Source organism: Bubalus bubalis, chromosome 12 (assembly GCF_019923935.1).
Source record: "Bubalus bubalis isolate 160015118507 breed Murrah chromosome 12, NDDB_SH_1, whole genome shotgun sequence".
Lineage (NCBI taxonomy): Eukaryota > Metazoa > Chordata > Mammalia > Artiodactyla > Bovidae > Bubalus > Bubalus bubalis.
In genome coordinates this window covers 3611411-3634371 of record NC_059168.1, presented here as the reverse complement: position 1 = coordinate 3634371, position 22961 = coordinate 3611411, and the positions used below count along the sequence as shown (strand labels likewise).

At 53.6% G+C, this 22961-nt stretch overlaps 1 protein-coding gene across 17 annotated transcripts in view; it reads right to left on the bottom strand.

Annotated features, from left to right (window-relative positions):
* Positions 1-22961, bottom strand: part of INPP4A (inositol polyphosphate-4-phosphatase type I A) — a 120087-nt gene that overhangs the window by 50379 nt on the left and 46747 nt on the right. For 16 of the 17 annotated variants that reach the window (XM_044925619.2, XM_044925625.2, XM_044925626.2 and 13 more), the window contains exons 2-4: positions 3036-3106; positions 1721-1927; positions 1126-1170 (exon numbers count right to left, since the gene is read on the bottom strand). In XM_044925619.2, coding sequence (XP_044781554.1) covers positions 1126-1170; positions 1721-1826 — 151 coding nt within the window. In that variant the 5' untranslated portion in view covers positions 1827-1927; positions 3036-3106. Of the gene's footprint in view, positions 1-1125; positions 1171-1720; positions 1928-3023; positions 3107-22961 lie in introns of all 17 variants that reach the window. The other variant, XM_044925616.2, reaches the window with a different exon arrangement.

Below are 22961 nucleotides of genomic sequence, written 5' to 3'. Positions count from 1 at the left end.
ACAGGGAGCACCCCCGTCGCCCCAAAGGGCTCCCTGTGCTCCCTGCCCTCACCTTACTCCCAGGTAAGCATTAACCTGTGTGCTCTCGCTACAGACTTTCATGAAAATGGAGTTACACAACACCCGGCCTCTTGTTACAGCTTCTTTCACTTTTCACGGCTTCTGAGACGCACCCAGGAGTGTATCAGGGACTTGGTCCTTCTCTCAGCTGAGCAGCCATCCTCTGTATGCACATAACATAGTTAATCTTCCAGCTGATGGATGCTGTTTCCAGTGCTGGTTATTACGAATAAGACTGCGATCAGCACACGTGCGCCCGTCCTTGTCAGCACAGGCAAACATACATTCGGTTCTAAGAAGGCGGTCTCAGGAGGAGGTGGGGCATGCTGGCCTAGGCAGGCTCCCTGACAGTAACAGGGTGGCCAGCTGACTGCTTTGGCTGGGTTCCAAAGGCCAGTATTTCTGCATCTCTGTGGAGGACTGAGTTTACTTTCACCAGAGAGAGCCTCCAGCCTTGAGGAGTAACCAGGCAGAATTAGGATGGGAAGAAGGAGGGTGGGGAGGTTGAGGTGGGCACGCCTCACTCAGCAGCCTTTCAGGGACAGGACAAGGAGAGGAATACCGGTGAGTGCTGGGCCCTGGAGAAGACGCTCCTGCGGGTGAGCCCACAGTGAGCCCGCTGCCCGACTCCAGGCACGCTCTCGCTGAGGCTCAAGAGCAGGGAGCACGAGGGTGTCAGCGCCTCTGCTCGTGGAGCAAGGATCTGAGTGCCAGAGAGCAACACCGCAGGGAGAGCAACGTGGCCCTGAGCCCCATGTCCTCACCCCTCCTGCCTCTCCCCAGCGAGGCTGACTTTGCATCTCTGGGGGGCCCCTCCTGCCCACTCCCCACCACCAGCCTGGACGAAGCACACGTGGAGGAGACGGGCATCCCATGCCAGGCAGCTGAGGTCCCCTCCCACGCACAGGAGGCTCCCACCGGCCTCTCGGCCTCCCCTTCTCAGAAGCACTTCCACAGCCATGGTGGCGGTGGCAAGGTCTCTGTACAAACTCCTGCCAGTTGCGGTGCTTTTGTTTCAGGTTTTAAGCTACGTGTATATTAACACAAAAAATTAAAGACACCTACCTAAGCTGAATTCTAAAATGGGCTCATCTGGATCTTGTACATTTCCTGGATAAAAGAGAAATGACAGAAAAAAAATCAGCCTTAATCAACTTTTCCCTGCTTTCCGATTTGACGCAAAAAGCCAGTCACCAGTGGCGACACAGTATGCGCACATGAAACCAGCAAGCTCTGCATTCTGAACTTACAGTGATGCATTGATATGTCAATTACTCCTCAATAAAATGGGATGGGGGGGGACCCAACACTCGGCCTTCTCCCAAACTGTTATATGAGATGATTTGAGATTCCTAAGAAGTCTTGGACCCCGAGACTAAACCCCCTCCCCCTGGGCCTGCACATCCACAACGCGAAGGGCTTTTACTATGGTCTGGGCACCTGTCACACAGGCACTGTGGACACTCCCGCATTACCTACTGGCCAGTGAGCCCTGGAGGTGCCCATGTAACCTGGAAAACCCCCGGGGGGCAGGTTCCAGGGAATGCAAGTCCCAGGAAGAGGGCTGACCTTCCCTATTCCAGTTCAAACAGGGCTGCCAGGCCCCGCACCCCCCGGCACTGCCACAGCGAGGGCCCACAGGCAGCCTGCCGAGGCTCACCTGCCAGAGACAGGCCCAGCATGTCGCCTGCCACGTCGATGGTGGAAGCCCGCTGCATCGCACGGGCCCTGGCGCCATGGCGAGGGCTGTGCTCTCTGGCTGTCATGATGTCATTGGTGAGGATGACTTCCCGTTCCTGGGTCAGAGCACGCCTGAGTCCCCAGAAGCCCCGTCACCACGCCCTCGTCCCCTAAGGCGGCAGCTGTCCTGAGAAACAGGAACAAACACGGGTTTAAACAAACACACAAACTGAAAATATGGGGATGGGATGGTGACAGAGAGATGCTGTGGCCTCATGAAGAGAGCACATGACCTACACGGCAAGACTCAGTGAAGCCAGCATCCCTGGCAGCTGAGGAGGGGAGAGTCTGACGATCCAGGTCCTGTCTAATCACCTTCTCCTCTGCTCTCACCCACAGGACCCCATAAAGAGAGCACGGTCTCTTCCACAGGGACGTACCACATTAAATGATGGCTCAACATAATCATAAACTATGCCTGGGGTCGGCTTTATTATGATTTCCCATTGACGAATCTCAGAGGAGCTTTAAAATGATGAATCAGCTCACTACCATCTCTCTCCGAAGGATAAGAGGTATGGGAATAGAGAGGTCTGCCGCCCACTGGCCAAAACAGGACAGCAGAACCTGGGGACCAAAGGCACGTCTCCAGCCTTGGTCTCTGCCCCTCAGGGCTACAGGAACGCCACGTGTGTCACTCGGGCTTTCCCATAAGGCATGACCTTCTGTGCCTCAGTGGACGGTGCTGTGCTTCGGGCACGGGGTCTCTGGGCAAGGAGCCACCACGGGCTGAGTCGCCCAGATGCTCCAGCTAGCACAGAGTTCACACTCTGCTCTAAGTGGCGCACTTGGCGAGGAATGGGTTTCAGATTCTTCCAACCCTTTATGCTGCCATTCCTGCTATCTCTAGCAGGAACCAACCTTCAGAAGCTCAAATAATTAGACCAGGCAATAAGGCTGGTTTACAACATCCCCTCATAGAGTGGAAGAAGACAGTGGAGGAGGAAGTCGGGGAGACCGCCTGCCTCCCCACAAATACATCAATAACTCATCAAAATATGGGCCAGCTCCTACAGAGCAACCTCTAAACGACAGCAGAAGACTCCAGCCCTCAAAAAAAGAAATCAAATCAAAATTGTAAAGCAATCAATCAAAACTAAATAAATATAAATTTTTAAAAATCCCCTCAAAGGTCCCCATATATCCAGACACCCCGTCTTCTCAAAGGGTGTCAACACCTTTGCGTCTGAAGGGCCTGAGCTCCCGCTCTCGGGTTAATTCACCTGGCAACTTACTGGACATGCTTGTCCTTGGGCCAGTAGAGACACGTGGCATCTCTTCACAGAAGCACATCCAAATCCATCATCTAAAAATAGAAAAGTATAAATTAACAAGCTGAGCAGACATGAAGTTCTCGGGAATGCTTATTATAACGTGTATGTTATTATTTTCATGCCTAAAAATGGGGGGAAGCCCAGTGCTACTATATGCTCCTTTGTGCCCCACACACCAATCTAAACTTTTAACTCAAAAACAGATGTTTTGCTCAAACCCCCAAAGAATGAGAAACAGCGCTCATTCCTACCCCCGCTCCTGTGGTGATCAGGGGGAGGGCCTGCTGGGGACCTGGGGTGTGGCTCAGGGAAAGGAGGAGATAAGAGGCTGAGCCCCAGGCTTCCTGCTACAAGCATCAGGCTCTGGGAGAAGCGGGGCACTTCAGAGGCTCTGCTTTCTGGTGACTAAGACGAGGGGGCTGTACCCACCTCTCAGGGTGGCAGTGAGAAACGCACGTGAGAGGACGGGAGTGGGCACTGAAAACGCGGCTCCCAGCCCAGCGCGGCTGCCGGCCCTGTGAGCCTGCCCCGGAGCACAGCACCGCCAGGGCTGCCGGGCAGACCTCGGCGGCCAGTGTGAGCATCTGAAACCGCAAACCCCCTCCCCTGCAGGCTGTGTTCCTTCCCCTCCTGCGGGGCACCCAGGGACCTTGGGCCTGGGCACGTCAGAGAAGGGCAGTGGCCTGGCTGGGGACACCCCACAGAGGTCACCAAGGGGGAGACTAGACAGTGCGCTGACATCAAAAGGCATCAAGTCAAAAATACACTCTGACAGTGGATCAGATGGAGAAAGAACCTGCAGCACTAAGACCTGTACCTTACCATAACACTTACACAAATCGACCAAAAAAACTCACTAAAAATACAAGTGGCAAAAGGTATGAATTCATAAAAGAGGGATACTCACAGAAAATATTTTGGAAAAGTGACCAAACTCAATCATAATAATGAAAGAATGCTAAGTACACCTAGAGTTATCTAAAGTAGGCTCCTTAAAGAGGTTTTGCTTCGTCTTCTAATGAGAATATGCTTTGCTCGCTGACCTAGGGGAAACTCGACAGAGTTCTCCTATACTACTGATAACATTCTGGAAAGGTCTGAATACTCTAGAAAGCAATCTGACATTATTTATCAAAATGTGTAAACAATACAAAATTCTCACCAAGGGTCCAGAGACGCCTATCATTTGTAACGATAAATACAGGAAGCAATCTAAATGCCCAGCTACAGGTAAGTGCATTTCGGAACATCTGGGAGACACACCACTATCTGGCTGCTAAAATGATTCCAATAAAGGCAACATACACACAAAAGTTCTTCAACCTCATCAGTCATCAGGAAAACACTAACCGTAACCATGAGGTACCTCTGTGCACCCACCAGACAGCTAAACTGGAACAGACAGGCAGCACCAAGTGCTGCCAAGGATGTGGAATAAATGGGGCCCTGACACACTGCTGGTGGGGTGTAAGATGGTGCAGCCGCACTGGGAAGCCCGTGGTATTGACCCACACTGAACACATATAACTCAGAGTGCAACTGCTCACAGAAACGCACACTTAGGTTCACTAAAAAGTGTGCAAAGAACACTGAAAGCAGTAACATTTATAATATTCAAAACCTAGAGGGACTTCCCTGGTGGTGCAGTGGAATCCACCTGCCACTGCAGAGGATGCGGGTTCGATCCCCGGTCCGGGAAGATTCCACATGCCTCGGGGCAACTAAGCCTGCGCACAGCTAGAATCCCCGTGACGCAATGAAGACCCCACGTGTCACAACTGAGACCTGACACAAATAAATTAACTAAAAGTAAAGAACATGGATGTTTCTATATTCAGGAAAAAAAAAAAAAAACAGAAACAATCCAAGGGTCCATCAACAGCAGAACAGACAAACAACACAAATGACCCTTAGGAACAACGTCAAGGGGGAAAGCCAGACCCTCGAGAGCACGCTCGAGGCAGCGCCATCGCTGTGAAGTTCGAGCGCTGGGAGGGCGAGCGTGTGGTGTGGGAGGTCAGGATGGTGGTGTTAGCGTGTCTGAGGGGCAGAACTGGCCGGGGAGCGCATGAGAGGCTGGGGGGCGGGGGGTGCCCTCTGGAGTGTTCCGTCTCCTGCTGGATGGTTCTTTGAGTGGATTTACTGTGGGAAAAATTCACTGAGCTGTTTGTGAATGGTCTTTACACCCAATAAAAAGGCTGATCCTTTCAATGACTGTAATAAAAACAACACAGCATGGAAGAGTGTTCATGTCAGCTCTGCACCTTGTGTGTTTTTAATGGGATGTTCTATCTGTGATCTGGCTAAAGACATTTAAAAAGAAGGGCCCAGAGGGACAGAGCTGTCAGGGACCACATCTTAACGATGGCCATGTCTGGGGGCGTGCCAGAAGCATTTTCTTTCTCAGCTTACTGCCACCCTCCTGAATCACTGAGAACTGCACCCCGCACTGGCCAGAGGCAGAGGGGGCACCCAGAAATCCCCTTACTTGCCCGGGTGCCTGCACAGCACGTTACCTGCGTCATCCCCTTCATTGTCGGGACAGGGGAGACAGGCCACCTGCACCACACCTGCACCCCGACGGCCTGCCTCCCCAGGAAGGTTCCTCAACCAGCCCAGCCCCGCCTCTTGCAGGATGCCCAGCCACCCACCCTCTCGCCCGATCCCCTGGAGGGTGGCAGATACCAGAGGCCCTGTGGGGATAGCTTAAAGAGGAACATCTCCAGGCTAATTTTACACTTGACAGAGTGAACAGATCAGAGAGGCTTTTAGGTCAAAAGGATCTCAGAAGCCACTTCATGGTTTTGGGGGGGCATCTAATTAAGACCGGCAATTTAAGTCATCGAGACCCAGAACATGAAGCTAATTTGCACAGCTGAACTCGACTTCCCTTATTAGTCTCATTAATTTAAGGTAATTCACCTAGGATTCTGATATTCCCAAGGTCCCTGGTTTCCTCCTAGCCTCATTTGAAGACTGGGGCTCATTAGCGAGAAAAAATGACATTTAAAGAGGACAGCAAGGGCGGGGGAATTGTCTAGAAGGACACGAATTTTTAGGAAAGCAGCAAGAACTTCTGAAGCTATCTGCCTTGGCTCCTCACTGTGAGAGACGTGTAACCTCCTCCATCCAACATCACTTCCACCACTGGGGGCAGGGAGACGTGGCCAAGGACGGGGAGGGCCCATGGCTCACACAGCTTTGCTTCTGGACGAGCTGGTCTTGGGAAGGCCTCCCCGCCCCCGTTCCATAGAACAAGGCCTGGGAGGGGTCTGGAGGCCCCTCTGGCTCAGGAACCTCTGCTGAGCAGGAGCTGAGGGGGAGGACGGCCCCACAGGCATCTGTCAGAACACTGGGACGGGGAGGGTCTTCTCAAAATCATCTTAAAAATGTAGGAGTTGCATGGATGCAGTCAGAGAAACCCAGGCAGGGTGACTTCCTCAAGGTCACATGGAGGGTAAAAGATGAATAACCAGCCTCAACCCAAAGCAAGAGGCCCCGAGGCCACCTGGGGCCCTCCTCTCCCATCCCAACCCTCTGCACTCTATCACTGGCACCGTGGCAGCGAAGCTCCCTGGCGCCACACTCTCCAAGAGCGAAGGTCACGGAAGGCCTGAGGAGGATGCTGGCTCAGGAATCAGAAAGAGGAGGCGCTCTCTCTCATGTCCCCATCCAGGATGGCCAGTCACTGATGGATGCGGCGTCACACAGCTCAAAGGCAGGAAAATGACTGCTTATAACCCAAGAAGGGACAGCTGCCCCTTCCACATGAAGCCTCCCCTGCAGCCAACAGCCTGTCCGCCGCAGAGCAGGACCCTGTGGGCCCCTCCTGGGTGAAAGCCCTTCCCATGTCCCCTGTCTCTTGGTTGTAGGAAAATAGGCTTCATTCAGGTTCCATGACCCTCCCTGAGTTCCAAAGGACAGATTCAAAAATTGCTCATCAGAGAGGGAATACAAAAAACAGGGCAGAGCAGTCAAGAAGCAACAGTGCAGCCTTGGGGCAGGTCCTGACCCCCTCAAGGAACATCTATAACAAAATGTTTGCATTCTTCTGTAGGAACTAGGGCCCCCACCCGAGGGGAGGACTTCAGGCTGAGCACCAGATTCCTGGAGCACTGCCCCAACATCTCACCATCAGCCAATCAGAAGAAAGTCTGCACACAGTGGAAGATGACCAACGACCTCCTCCCCACCCCCTCAATGACTCTCGCTTTAAAGCTGATCACAGTCAAGCAGAAACTTTGCATTTAGGGCTTCCCTTGTGGCTCAGCTGGTAAAGAATCCGCCTGCAATGTGGGAGACCTGGGTTTGATCCCTGGGTTGGGAAGATCCCCTGGAGAAGGGAAAGGCTACCCACTCCAGTATTCTGGCCTGGAGAATTCTGTATATAGTCCATGGACTATAGGACTGTATAGTCCATGAGATCGCAAAGAGTCGGACATGTCTGAGCGACTTTCACTTCACTTTCACTATGAACATGAGTTTGCCATCTCTCCCCAGGTTCCCAGCCTGCTAAATAAAGCAGCCTTTCCATTCCTACTAGCACTTGTCTCTCAAGTACTGGTTTTCAGGCGTCAAGCAGCTGAACCTGGCAACGCTTCCTCACAGAGGCTCCCTGATCCACCAGCCAGTCTGCACAACGGGATGATCCACTTCCTGTGTGATGGTGGGATGACCAGCCGAGCACCTGTGTCCTGCGAAGGCCAGACCTCAAGTCCTTGCTTCCTCCATATCCTCCTGGGTGCGGAGTTCAAGCCTAAACATAGACCAGGGGTCTAACAAGCACCTACTAAGAAAACATCAAGGCCCATGACAACCTCACCTACCCAGCAGGTCCCTCCAGCCCCTTCGCAGGGGCAGAGAAAGCCGGGTGACCTGTGCAGAAGGGACACGCACCAGCTCAGATGCAGATGGTGAAGTGGTCATGGGATCCTCACGTCCCTGGACTCCCAGCTGCACACAGGGGCCTGGTGGGCAACTCTACACCCAGGGAAGGTGGAGTCACTGGATGGAAGGAACTAGGCCCCCGTGACTGCGGAGCAGGAGCAGAGCCGCACCCTCCCCACCCTGAGCCTCACCCGAGTAAGAACCCTTAACACACAGTCTCCTGCACTGCAGGCAGTTTCTTTACCTACTGAGCCAGCTGGGAAGCAAAGCCAAATATGCCTCCTTCCCACAAAAGGCCAGGAATGCTGCCTGAGGCAAAGGCTCAGGGAGTATCTGGGCAGGTAAGGCTGGAGGGCCCAGGGACAGAGACCAGAGCGGAGGGCTCCAAGCAGGCACGCAGGCAAGCCTGAGGCTCGGCACCCTGTGCTCTGGCCTCGACTCCGCCAGTCCCAGACACTCTGGTCCACAGGGCCCTCAACACCGGCCCTTCCAGGACCTGGAAGCTTGGGCCAACCAGCAGAGGCCCAGAGTTGGGCCGTGCACCCAGGCACCTGCTCACTTACTGCTGCTTCAGACCCCTGGTCCTGCGAGGGTGACAGAGCTTCTCCCAGCCTCAGTTTCACCATCTGTAAAGCAGGAGTAACAGCACCGTGGGATGCCCCGAGGAGCAGCACCTGTGTAAGGAGACCCGTGACAGCCCACAGAGCCTCCCCGTGACGCGTGCATTCCTCCCCAGGCCTTTCCTAATCTGCCCTGCACTCGCCCTGGGGCCTCTACGAGCCAAAAAGGCCTTCCCTCCAGCTGAGTCTCAACGCCCAGCCTCCCTGGGTTCTCCAGCCACAACTCTGCCTCCAGGTCCATGACACTCTGCTTCAGCTCAGAGTGATCATAGTTTCGAACAATATCACACAAATTCAGGCCTAACAGCTGCTGTTGGGAAGGAATTGGTGAACGGAGGTCCGTTCTTGGAGCTGGTGGGGCTTGGCAGGGGAGGCCAGGCTCTGCTGTCAGACCTGGTCAGCCACTGGGAGCCATGGCACCTCCACGAGCCACCTTCCTGTAAGATGAGGATATGCCTGCTAGTGGGAGGAATCCACGCCCCTGTCCCCTATGAGAGGGGAGGCTGGAAGGAGACCCCACCCCAGCCCTAGGACTGGACAGCCTGGGATCCTATTCGAGGGATCTGTGAGGTCCCTCTGTGCTGGAGAAAGCCTGTAGGGAGGCTGCCTCCTCCTTCCCCTTCGGAGCAGGGACCCAGATCTCTCCTACTTTCTGCTCCAGCCCCTGTGCGGAGTGGGGGAGGTGGGACGGGGTGGGCTCAGGCTTTGGACTGGGACCCTAAGAACAAGGCCGAGCACATGAGTGAGTTTCAAAACAGCAGTTTGGGGTTGCTGGTACTTAAACGCCGGAAAGTGATGTGTCAGAAAAGCAAGCACAGGGCAACAAGAGACGTGCTGCGGCTGGTGTACGTTCTCACCTGCAGACCCAAACAAGCCGACCCATGGGGCCTGCACTCACTCAGCAGGGCACGGTCCACCTGTCCCCTCCTGCGTCCGCCCATTTGCCCAAGGCCTGCTCGCCGACAGTGACGCTGAACAGACGGCGTGGCAGTAAATTCACCCGATTTAATCAACGAACCTGCCTTGTTCGTTCAATGAACACGGCGGCTGACAGGATTCAGTGCCCTAACCTAGATTCAAATGTACATCTCTGGACTCCAGTGGGAAGAGTGAGGCTCTGGGTGGGCTGTGGATATTCCTCTAAATCAGGGGTCCCCAGCATCAGGAGTCTGATGCCTGATGATCTGCAATACAGCTGATGTAGTAACAACAGAAATAAAGTGCACAGTAAATGGAGCACACTTGAATCATCCCAGAACCATCCCCCACCCCACACTGTTCCACGGAAAAAGTGTCTTCCGTGGGCCCGATCCCTGGTGCCTGCCGCTCTGAAGGACTGGGTGTGTAGGTGTGTGTGGGTGTGGGGGGAAGTGCCCTGAGCAGGACAAGCCCAGGCCCTTCAAGTCCCTGCTCCCCACCCCGCATCACCCGGCTCCTCAATCCTCCCACCCCAGTCAGCATGGCTTCATCCTTCCAGCAGCTCCAGCCAAGACACAGATCAGTGTGGGCGCCTGGCCGCCTCTTTCTCTCAAGCCTACACCCCACCCATCAGTGACTTGTGCCAGCAGCACCCTCCCCAGAGGTCCAGACGTCAGCCCACCTCAGCACGTCTGGCCCCTGCAGCCCTTCTGTCCCCACGAGCACTGTGGCCCCTCCCACCCTCTGGCTGTGGCCTGTGGCCTCCTGGCTCTAGACGTCCTGGTCAGCTGTCCTCTGTGAGGCAGCTCTTTCTTGGGTAACAGGGTAGCTCCCTCACCTCCTGTGAGTCCTCCCTAAAAACCAGCTCCTGCAGGGAGCCTCGGGGACAGTCCGCTTTAAGAGTGCAGCTCAGCCCCAGTGACTCACCTGCAAACCACAAACCTCCAAGGGACTTTCTGCAGGAACTTATCTGAAACTAAGTTGCTGTGAATAAAGGGCTGACAAGCACTCGTGCTGAGCACCGCAGGCCTGGGTGCTCACATCTAGATGGCAGAGGAGACACGGTTTCACAATAAGCCCACGGCACGTGGGGGCATCTCGTCAGCAACACCTCAGGGGCCAGGTCTCGGGGACCCAGAGATGAAGAGGAGGCGCCTTCAGAAAACGTATCACAGAGAACACGAGTGGTGGACAATCTGAGGGCCACGCTGGTGGGACTTCTTCCAAGACCTTCCCTGGCTGGTTCCCCCAGTTCCAGCAGGGGCACCCCGGGTGCTGAATGCAGGGATGAGCTGACCCCGTGTCCTTCACGTCACTCCCCTCACCCCCACGCCCCCATCTGCCGCCCGATTTTACATCCGCTCCCCAGGACACTGTGGACAAAGCGCGGCCCCGAGCACACAGGCCATCGTGAGGGCCACCATCAGTGCTGGGGACTCTCCCAGAAGCTCCCGACTGCAACCAGCCTCACGGCCTGCTCCTCTGTCATCTGGGCCACTCGAAGCCCTCACATAATTAAATGAAAGTCTGTCTCTGTGCTGGACTCTCGGCAAGACCACAGAAATCCCCAAATACATGTGTTTGGGATGGAAGAAACCATCCAGTATTTATTGATTCCCACTGTCTGTGAAGACATGCGTCTCCCAGGGGATCAGAGAGGGCAGGACCAGGGCTTCCCTGGGACCCGGGGCTCAGCTTGTCTGCAGTCAATGAAGGAAGGTGTCATCACAGACCCAAGGCCCCACCCCCAGGCACTCACTCAAAGGTGGGTTCTAGACGCAGCCGGCAGGGAACTCTGGCTCCCAGCGCTGGACTGTCCTGTTCTCTGCCTGAGACACTTTCTCTTCTCTTTCCACCCAAACCCAAGGCTGCAGGGCCTGGCCTGTGCCTGTCTCTGCCTCCCCCCGCCCAGAACTGGCCACCTGGAGGCTGGGGCTGACTCCCTCCAGCCACCACGGCGGAAGCCCCCCCCCTACCCCGACCCTGTTCCTGTGCTCCTCCCTTGTGGGAGAGGTCTGTGCTCTCAGTGAAGAGAGCGGCCAACGTGGGTGTGGCTGCAGCTGCTCAGGGCTCCTGGGGCCAGAGTGCACAGAGCGGGTGCCCTCCCAGGGCGGTGGCCCACACCCCAGCTGCAGCAGCACCCTCTGCTCGCTGACCTGTCCTGGGGGGCTCAGTGACAGGGCTCCTAGCCTGGCCAGAAAACCACACTTGACAGACAGGACCTTGTGCTGCAAGCTGGAGTATCCCATGCCGGTGGGTTTAAGCAGAAAAGTTGCATCTTCATAAAGGTCTGGGCTGACTTACAAAACCTGGGCAGGAAAATGGCTGAGCCAGCCTGCAGAGCCCACGTCGGCAGCAGGGACAGCTCTGCTCGGCTCTCTCCTCCCCACCTCGCCCCTCCACGCTGTCCGCCCCTGCTGCCGACGGCCCTGCACACGTGGTGCGGCCGACAGTCCCCACTTGTTTTTAATTCATCGTTAATTGGACGATAACTGCTTTACAATATTGTGTTGGTTTCTGCCATACGGCAACTTGAATCAGCCACAGGTATACACATGTCCCCCCTCCCTCTGACAGCCCCCACTGTCAACAATCTGGCTGCAGCCACTAAAGAGGTCAAATGCAAGGATCGTCCCCGAGCCCCCACCCCAGCTCTCTCCCAGGGCAGGTGCCCCCTGGCTTGAGGGGAGACACACGGTAGCACGGGTGCTGCCCTGACACCTGAGCCTGTGGGACGAGTTCCCACCCAGAGGCGGGAGGTGGGGCCGGACCAAATGGTCTCAAGTCACAGCCGAACAGAGAGCCCCTAAAGCAAGTGCTTCTTAACCTTCAAAGAGAAAAGTCAAAGAACTCGCAGTGGTCGTTGCCTTTCACATTATTTTAAATGGATAACATAAATATGAATTAGGTATAAACACTTTTCTTGGAACTCTTAAACTAAAGCTAAAAGGGATCTACAAATTAACAACAAACAGAACCCCAGCACAAATGAACTCAAGTGCACCTTAATTTAACATGATAGGTACGGCCGCTATACAGAAGCCATCACCCAGACGTGACCTTAAGTGACTCCAGAAGGACTATCCTGCCATACCTTCCACCCCATCCTTGCCTGGCCTGAGGCCTGGAAGCCTGCAATGGCTACTGAAATTTTCCCAGCAGCTGGCTGGTCACAGGAAGGGCGGCCCGCAGCCACGGTCCCCCAAAAGGAAGCTGTCAAGCTGGGCAGAGGGCAGGGATGGGGCCACACTCCCTGGACTGTGAGTGGGGACCCAGGGATGGCAGAGCACCCTAACACATTGTTTCGCTCTCTTACATGAAATCAAGAAAGCTGCAGAGAAAAGTGCAACATGCAGCTCGGGGGCTTCTGTGTAAGAACGGCCCCAGCACCACCCTCGGGGCCCCGTAGTGGGAGCAAGCACTGCGGCCATGGGATGGGGCGGCCGACTGTCTGTCCCACCCGCCACTCCCGAGTTAGGCTCTCCCTAGACTTGCTATCTGCTGCCCGATTCTCACAAAAGGCCAAGCTTCTCGTAACATTTTCAACACGTGCGAGGAGTTCAAGAGAGGAGACGACCACGACCTGCCAGTCCAGAGTGTACCCCGCCCCCCCACCGGCTGCTCACCACCTCACCTGGTCTCCATGGAAAGAAAACCTTGTCAGGTAGAAAACGCCTGCCCAGGTGGCCATGTTCGCTGCCTGGCAGCGTATGACAGACAGGACCCAGGCTTACGGGGCCAGAGGGCTTGTCCAAGGTCATGAGCTACAGAGGGAAGTCAAGACCAGAAGGTGGGTCTTTCTAGTCCAGTCTCTCTCCCAAAACCAACACAGGGCACCAGGACCAGTAATTTAAGCGACAGACAAACGCTAATAAAAGGCATAAGCTTGTCCACTTGCAGAGGCCCTCGATCTTTAAGCTCTTTCACAAGTTATCGTTTTCGTCTTACAAGGTTTATTTGGAACATTACTTTCTTTACTCCATCCCTTTTCAGGACCTCCTTTGAAGGAAATAGTTCAGATTCAAGACACGCTAAACAGAATTTCCTTCTCTGTCACCAGCCACATGCTTTACAAGTGCCTTCTCTGGGTAACCAGTCCTGAGCCCGCGTCTGGCTTTTGGTCAGCACCACAGACATGAGCGATGGAACGGGTCTTCTTAGAGGAGGCAAGAGAGAGCTCTGGGATGAGAACAGTGTCTTTTATTGGGGGGGGGGGGGGTGCATAATTTCATGTTTGCGCTCCTTTTCCTAAGTGGAGATTAAGCTTCTTGACAAAAATAACCTATTTTTGTCAAAATATTTCAAAATAAATTGCTTTAAAAAACACAAAGTGAGCAGGATGAACAGACAAAACTAGCCAACAATACTGATACTGAAATTAAAAAATATATATATATGTGTGTATGTGTATACATACATATACGTATATATACATAAAATGTTGCACATTTCTGATGGTGGAGACCGGGTTTGTAGAATACCATGAAGTCATGTTACATTTCAGTGGGAAAGAAGGATGAAAAATACACTGACCCCAAGTCGGCAAGTCATCACTCCGGACCTACTTTTGGTGCTGACACATAACGTAATTAGCAGGGGGTCCTCGCTCTTTGATTGACTACTGCGGTTTCCTCCTCTGCGCTGCCTCCAACAGGTTTGATTCGTTCGCTATAGAATATCCTGGTTTAGTCAGCGAAGAATGTGCCGAGGAGCTTGGGAAATAGTCACCGGGCTGTCCCCACCTCACACCGGTGGTACACACTCCACAATTCAAGAATAATACACATTTCTCCCCCTCCTTACAAAATGCCCACAACGTCCTTCAAGTTTTTCCAAGGAACATGAACCAGCGTGTCACTCGGGCAGTGGCCTGACACAGCAAAGTAGACCCTACGTGGAGACACACAGGTCTTGACCAGCGTTAACCCACCCAGGGACACTACTGTCTCGAAGACCCGCCTGTATTTTTCACAAACCTAATGCCAAGTGCACTCCCAGCAGAGAAGCTGGACGCCCCCACCAGGCCCGACCCAATGGAGCTGCACCTGCTGGTGAGTGAGCAAGCAGAAAGCCAGGCTTTGGTTCCAGTCACTAGAAGACAAGTTGTTAGTGCAGGACTTCAACTTCCCAAACTCCATTCTAGTGGAGCTTTGGGAAAACACAGGCGGGTCCAGCTCCCAGAGCTGACCCATCAGAAGGCCTCAGGCTCTCCACAGGTTCTGGGGTTTCTGCGCTGGCCTCAGACCACACAGTGCTTCTGATCAGCCACATGCACGGGCAGCCTGCCATGGGCTCTTGTTGGGCCCCGCACTCCCGCACCTTCTGCAGGACGCTGTGTGGGCCTGACGAGGCATGGCAGGTCCACGCCACTGTCATCCACGTTACCTTCTGGACGACCACAGCCAAAGCGGGCCTGACCGTAACTGGAAAGTTCCATGTGCTTCAGATGACATGAGCAGGGTGGGTTCAGTTCATTGCTTATTTTTCAGTTTATTTTTATAATCACTAGGAGAGTTTGTTTTCTAAGCCAGAAGCGTCAAAGTTGGCCTTCTATTCATGAGAGAATATAAAACTTTCTGAGCAGGAACATTATTCCATAAAGGGCTAGAAATGCGAAGCATCACCACAGATCAATGAAATGCCGGGAAGACAGTTATTTCTGGAACAAGGCAGTGAGCCAGGAGACTGGGATGGCCGGCCAGCCCCAGGCCTTCCAGTGGGCAGCACCCAACCAGGCCAAGCTCACCTTCTGCACCAACAAACCCAAATTGGAGGGAGACGTCCCAGGCGACACGCTGTGGGATGCCCCGCAGGGCACTCGTCCTGCGAGCTTTACCACGTGTGGGTCTGGTGGGGGTGTACCGGCTGCTCCTCCAGCTGCTACCATGGACACTACCCGGTGGAGAACACAGCAAACTCCGACAGGACTTCAGGGCCCCGGGTTCACACAGGGAATACAGGGCAGGCTCCTCTGTGCCAGGTGACCTCTCCAGCTTCAGCTGCTTGGCTGTGTTACTCGGCTGTGATGCAACTGAGACAGCAACTCGCTCTGTGGCTGACGGGCAGGGAGGCGGGCATGGCCCACAGGAGAGTCCTTTCTTGCCCGCACTTCACCTGGGCACCTGGGCCAGGAGGAGGAGGCTTGGCCAACAGAGAGGTGAGCAGCCCCCACTCCCCTACCAGGGCTGACCTCCCAGTCTCCCTTTGCCCATCCTTCCCTCCCAGAGCTGAGGGGGAGACTGGCGTGCGGGGAGAGGGCCCATGGCTCCCCTACCAACTGTGTTTCCCTTCACAGGCTGCCCCTCAAAGATGGCCTGGAACCCCCATCCTGACCAGGGCAAAGAGGAGCCTCACTGAGGCCTTCCAGGGGCCTGTCCCACGGCAGTCTGGCCATGGCTCTGAGTGCAAAGCCAACAGTGGCAGGGACGATGAGAACCCAAGAAGGTGATTTAGAAAGAGCTGAGGGCAGTGACCAGAGCCCCAGTTGTTTCTCAGGGTGGCGCTCAAAGCTGCCCCAACCGAATGCAGGTTTGGGGAGCCCCAGCAGGCAGGTCAGGCACCATCCACACCCAGTTCATGCTCAACAGCACACCAGCCAGCCGTGCCACCGCACCCCAACCTCCAGTGAGGGCAGGCCGACAGGGGCAGACCGGGGCCAGGGCAGACAGCAGCTCTGCGCTCCACTGGCAGGCCTGGCCCGGCGGCCCTCCCGCCCCCTGCCACACACCCCCTGAGTGACCCTGGAGCCTGCAGCCTGGAACAGCAGCTGTTCGCTCATGTGTCCAGCAGGCACTCTGAGGAGACGCCAGGTGAGTCAGAGGTGCCCCTGCTTACAAGCACCCGGCGACGTAACAAAGGAGTAAGATGTTCAGACAACACCCAGACAGAGGGAAATGCAGGCCCCGGGCTGTGGGGTGGTGAGGAAGGGAGATGGCCCAGATGCAGCGTCGACAGCGCTGACTGCAAAGGCCCAGGCTCGCTCACGGACTATCACTCCAGGGGGACAGGGAAGCCCTGTGCTGCCGGGAACGGACTGCCCGGCCTGCAGGGCCAGGACGGGGTCAGTGCGAGGGAGTCCCTGACACCAGGCCCCGGCGCTGGGATCCAGACCGCAGGCGATGCAGAGCTCTCCTGCGTACTCCTGAGCTCTCATCTTGGGCTTCTGAAAACAAACCCTTCGGTCCCTCGGTACAAACCATCTCAGGCCTCGTAAGGCTGGGCTAAGGTGGGGACCAACACATACAGGACAGCTCTCTGCCCCGGCAGGTCTCCGGGGGCCCAAAGGCCATTTTGTCATCAGGACAACGAGAGTCAGGACAGGCTCCCCAGCTCTGAGGGAAGCAAGATTCAATTCTGCAAATAAAAAGTGAAACCCAACAAGGCAACAACCACAAAAGGAACTAAAACCACTTAGTAACTGAAGAGGCCAAGCAATTTCTGGTCTATTAGCACATACCTTACACTAGAGCCATTTTCGCTTTTGAGAGGCCCCCTCCACGACCACACCCTAGGCCAAGAGGGATGTGACCCCTCAAGGAAGTTACCAGAACCATCTTTCCTTTCTTTCATTGTCCCCTTGTTCCAGAAAGATCCCTAGGGTGGTTGTGCTTTTTGTTTAGAAAAAGAATGCTAACAAGAATAGCTGTGTAAAAAAAAAAAAAAAAAAAAAACAGTCCAAATATAACCTCTAGGGTTATTTCTTTGTCTCTGAAATTCACAGTTGAGTTCTATGGTGCAGAGAATGCATTGAGATCAAAGGCCTCCATAACGCGTCTCCCTGGTACACACTTCGTGTAAAATTACCATCGCCAAGAGCAGCGACAGTGAAAACTAATTAAAATCTCTACTTGTGCTTTCACTTTTTTTTTTTAAACATTCTTGGGAGTTGGATACTAGAGATCAGGGAAAATGTGCCGTCAAAATTCATGCTTTAGATTTGTTCCCATGTCCCACTAGAAGAAATGTGCAGAAAAACTAAAAGCCGAAAGTTGGCTTAGAGCAAGGTACCTCCTCCCAGACACCTAGGCCCTGACCCCTGGGGAGCAGTCAGGACCCTGGCAGAGAGCCGGGACCTCCAGCGCATGGAACGTCCTCCTCCCTTGGGTGACTCGGCCAGACCCACACAGGCACCACCCAGCACCCCAGGACCATCGTCCCACCCACTCACCGGGGTAAGCAGACCAGCTCGGGAAGGGGCCGGATGCACACCCATCGGGCAGGGGCTGACCCGAAAGGGAGCAGGGGCCAGTGCGTCCATCTGAGGCCTGGGGTCCTTCAGACACCCTGACACGCTGCTCACAGCAGCGGTGCGCCTGCCAGCGCCGTGCCGCAGAACACTGCGCGGAGCGTCAGACGCTCGCCAGCCACACGCAAGACAGAAACTCAGGGAAACACAAGTGACCCAGAGTCAGGGTCTTGGCTGCTCTGGGTTTTAACTCAGCCATCAGGCCTCACGCAATTCACCAACTCGGGGCAGCTGTGTGCCCTTCCTGCTGGGTGAGGCCCCGGCCTCCCCACTGCTTCTTCCCCAATCTACTACCCTACCCGCTAGGCTGCCCCACACTGCGTAACTGCGTGTGCTCTGCCTGTCACGTGCTCCTCACAAAGCCTTCCCCAGCTCCGGGGAAGTGAAGACTCCTGCCTTGGCAAGGACGCCACGGGGCAGAGAAGAGCGGCATCTTCCCACCACCCCGAGGACAAGAAGCGAGTCTGGGCCACACAGCGGGACTCCAGCCCCTCTCTGGCACCCTCGCAGAGACAGCACGAGTCCCAGCACCCCTGACAGCAGGCCCTGGGGGCTGGGCGGCGGGGGCTGGGCCCTGGGGGCTGGGGGGCGGGGGCTGGGCGCTGGGGGCTGGGGGCTGGGGGCTGGGGGGCGGGGGCTGGGCCCTGGGGGCTGGGGGGCGGGGGCTGGGCGGCGGGGGCTGGGGGGACTTCTGTCGTGACTGCACCGCAGCACTGGCTCAGAGGTTTCTCTTTAAGTAAGTGTTTTAACTTTAAATTTCCCACACATGACATCTTGAATTAGTTAAATATCCAAGTGTATAGAAACGAATTGATTCAGATTCAAGGCTGGCATCCAGGGGCAGACAGGCCCCTTTAGGAGACACAGGGCCTGCAGCCAGGCACCTGAGCCCCAGCGCCACCCACTGCTGGCCTGTGGGCAGCTCTTCTCAGAGCCCCCATCCTCTGTCATCAAGCTGGGGACACAACCCCACCTTAGAGACTTGCTGCAGAGCTCAGTGAAGGAAGTGTGTGTGCCGTGAGAAGGCATTCTGCCACGTGTGGGGCCTTCCCTTTGAAAACCACTTAAGTAAGACAAACATAAGACAGCCTGAACAGAATCTACCCCCACTGCCTACCTTGGCTGAAAAGCAAAGAGCAAGACCCTCCAAGATGATGAAACTCAGGAAAGACAAATCGGTGGACAAAGACATTTTCTCCACTATTAGGAAGCAGGTGGTAATGAGAGCTGTGTGAACCAGGTCTCTGGTCCTTCCTCCTTTGAACTGGGAGCTTTTATTGTGGGTATCATGCCCAGTTTCCATCCATGTATATTGAGAGAAGGTAACTTGTCATTTCCCTTCATGGATCACAGTCTTGTCATGGCAAACGGGCTTACATAACTAAGTGAAGCTATGAGCCATGCTGTGCATAGAGAAAGCAAGGGAATTCAAGAAAAACATCTACTTTTGCTTCACGGACTATGCTACAGCCTTTGACTATATGGATCACAATGAAATGTTGATAATTCTTAACGAGACAGGAATATCAGACCACCTTACCTGTCTCCTGAGACACCTGTATGAAAGCCAAGAAACAACAGTTTCAAGAGTACATGGAATGACAGACTGGTTCAAAATTAGGAAACGAGTCCGACGAGGCTGCATATTGTCACCCTACTTATTTAACTTATGTGCAGGGTACATTATGTGAAATGCTGGGCTGAATGAATCACAAGCTGGAATCAAGACTGCTGGGAGAAATGCCAACCATCTCAGATATGCAGATGCTGCTGCTGCTAAGTCACTTCAGTCGTGTCCAACTCTGTGTGACCCCACAGACAGCAGCCCACCAGGCTCCCCCGTCCCTGGGATTCTCCAGGTAAGAACACTGGAGTGGGTTGCCATCTCCCTCTCCAATGCATGAAAGTGAAAAGTGAAAGTGAAGTCACTCAGTCATGTCCGACTCTTAGCGACCCCATGGACTGCGGCCTTCCAGGCTCCTCCATCCATGGGATTTTCCAGGCAAGAGTACTGGAGTGGGATGCCATTGCCTTCTCTGAGATATGCAGATGATACCACTCTAATGGCACAAACTGAAGAGGAACTAAAGAGCCTCTTGATGAGGGTAAAATAAAAGGGTGAAAATGCTGGCTTAAAACTCAACATTCAAAAAACGAAGATTACGGCATCCAGTCCCATCACATCATGGCAGACAGAAGGGGAAAAAGTAGAAGCAGTCACAAATTTTATCTTCTTGGGCTCCCAAATCACTGTGGACAGTAACTGCAGCCATGAAGTTAAAAGACTCTTGCTCCTTGGAAGGAAATCTAAGACAAATCTAGATAGCATATGAAAAAGCAGAGACATCACTTTGCTGACAAATCTGCATTGTCGAAGCGTTGATTTTTCCAGTAACCACGTATGAATGTGAAAGATGGACCATAAAGATGGCTGAGCACCAAAGAACTGATGCTTTTGAATTGTGGTGCTAGAGAAAACTTTTGAGAGTCCCTTCGGACTGCAAGGAGATCAAACCAATCAATCCTAATGGAAATCAATCCTGAATATTCATTGGAAGGACCAATGCTAAAGCTGAAGCTTCAATACTTTGGCACCTGATGTGAAGAGTCGACTCACTGGAAAAGATCCTGACGTTGGGGAAGATTGAAGGCAAAAGAAGAGGGTGGCAGAGCATAAGATGGCTGGAGAGCATCACTGACTCAATGGATGAGTTTAAGAAAATTCTGGGAGATGGTGAAGGGCAGGGAAGCCTGGCGTGCTGCAGTCCATGGGGTAACAAAGAGTTGGACACACTTAGCAACTGAACAACAATAACTTGTCATTTCGTCTGTCAGATGTTAAGCAATAAACAACCATATCTCTATTAAAAAAGAAAGAAAAGAAAGTGTGTGTAAAGGCTTTGTAGATCACAAGTTAAATTTAAGTGACCCTACGCCTTGCTAAGAGTCAAATGAGATACAAAGGCAAAAATGCACTGAAAAGGTAGCAGTTAAGATTTAAATCTTTAAATGACACCTTCTTTCTGGAGGGTGACACAGCCTGGGTTGTGGGCAGTGGGGAGGCTTCTCCAGGAATTAGATCTGGGCCTGCCAGTGATGCCTCCTGTGGCTCCCCCGGCAGATGTGGCGAGATTCTGCTGGGCGTCAGGTCCAAGCTCACTCAAGCCACAGCCTGGGGGGTGGTCTGACACCCTCCACCTGATCACTAAAGGCCATGAGTCTTGCCAAGAAAGATACTCCTCCTCCACAAAGAAGGATCTGTCCCTCTTGTCCTTGAGAAGTTGCAGCTCTCTCTGTGGGGACGGGGCATATATGGCAATGCTCTGTACTTGCTGCTACGAAGCCAAAACTGCCCCAAAAAATGAAATTAATTTTTTAAAAAAGATCTTCTGACACTAACTCCAGCGGAGTTTTTAATTTCCCTGCCCTAGATGGCCTAGAAAAAAAAAAAAAAGAGGGAGAAATAATCATGAGAAAACGTACACACGAATTAGCAGTTAAGCCTTTTAAGGCACAAATTCTAGAGTTCCGTATTCATCCGATTTTCTTGGAGCAACGTTCTGAAAAGCCCTGAAATTTCAAATAAAGTCAAATAAATATAGCACTCTGCAGATCTTAAACTAGGCTGGCTGAGAGGATTAAATGATGTACCCAAAGAAAGGTTCATAAAGAGAAACTGCAAAGCAGCTCTAAAAATACTGTGCTCCACAGTTTAGAAAAACGGGATCAAAACGCAAGGCGAACCTGGCATTTCTGGGATAACCGCTGCCAGCCGACCTTGTTCTGGGTGCATTACCGTGCCCACCACTCAGTCATGCAGCTGGCTTCTGCCCCCAGGCTGGTTATCACACAGATCTGAAGGAGGTCAGAGAGAAGACTGTGTCCAAAGCAGCCTCTTTACTCGTAATTATCTTGCATGTCTGAATTTCTGAGTGGGACTACTTTCCCAGCTCCTCAGTGGGCCAATCTGGCAATAACACGGTGGGGATCAACAGAGAACCCTGAGACTCCACACTAGCCACGCATCAGTCTGCCCGGGTGGCCTAACACAGTATCACAGAAGGGGGGACCTACACAGCAGACACGTTTTCCCGCAGTTCTGGAGGCTGGATGCCCAAGATCAGGCTGCTGGCAGGCTCTCCGAAGCCCCTCCCCTTGGTGTGCACGCGGCATCTTCTCCGTGTCCTCACATGGACTGTTCTCTGTGCACCTCCCCAGCGTCTCATCTTCTTCTTATAAGGTGTGTGTGCGTGCTTAGTCATGTCCAACTCTTCACAACCCCATGGACTGTAGCCTGCCAGGCTCCGCTGTCCAGGGAATTTTCCAGGCAAGAAAACTGGAGTGGGATGCTATTTCCTCTGCCACCAAATCCAACTGGACTAGGGCCTATTCTTATGACCTCATTTAAACTTAATTAACTCTTTAGAGATGCTATCTCCAGATACCAGAAATGGCCTTCTCCCTGTCCTCCTTCAGCTCTCCTTAATGGCCAGCCTGGTGGTAGAAGCCTCTGAGTGTCTGTGGGTCTGGCATGCACAGCGATGCACCTAGAACAGGGTCGCCTGGCAGCAGCTCTTTCAGAAATGCCAGATTTGCCTTCCAAACCTTAGAAGCTAGGGACTCAACATGTGAATCTGGTGGGGGCGTGGGGGGAGACACACACCTCAGTCTGTGACAACATGCTTGCACACCAGATGCTACCTGGCATCCTCTAATACACTGCACAAGCCCAGCAGCTACGCTGGTGGGTGCTGCCAGGAAGAGTCAAGGACCGGACCTGGTAAAGTGACCCCTCTCCCCCTTTTTGCTCACAAAGGGTGCAGCCCTGACACTGAGCAGAGGCCCTGAATCCCCTCTCTCTCCTCCCCACGTCAGACCTCTGGGGAGCGGGGAGCCATGGTTAAGTACTTCCCAGTCATTATCTGAGTGCCCAAGGTGACCTTTCTAACACTTCAACCCACTGTCAGAGATGGAAAAGTGACCAATACTAGGTCACAAGGTCACAACAACCCCAGGTCATAAACTCCAGGCCCCAAGCACCTCCCTCACTCCAGCATTGCTCCTTTTATCTTTACAGCCTCCTGGTCAGGTGTGTACCTGTTCTGAACACATTTAAAATACACTTTTGACCCAAAGACCCAGGATAAATGGGAGACAGATGAGGGCTCTATCCAGAGAAAGCTAACAAAATTTCTTTTCATGTAGAATTAAAGAAAC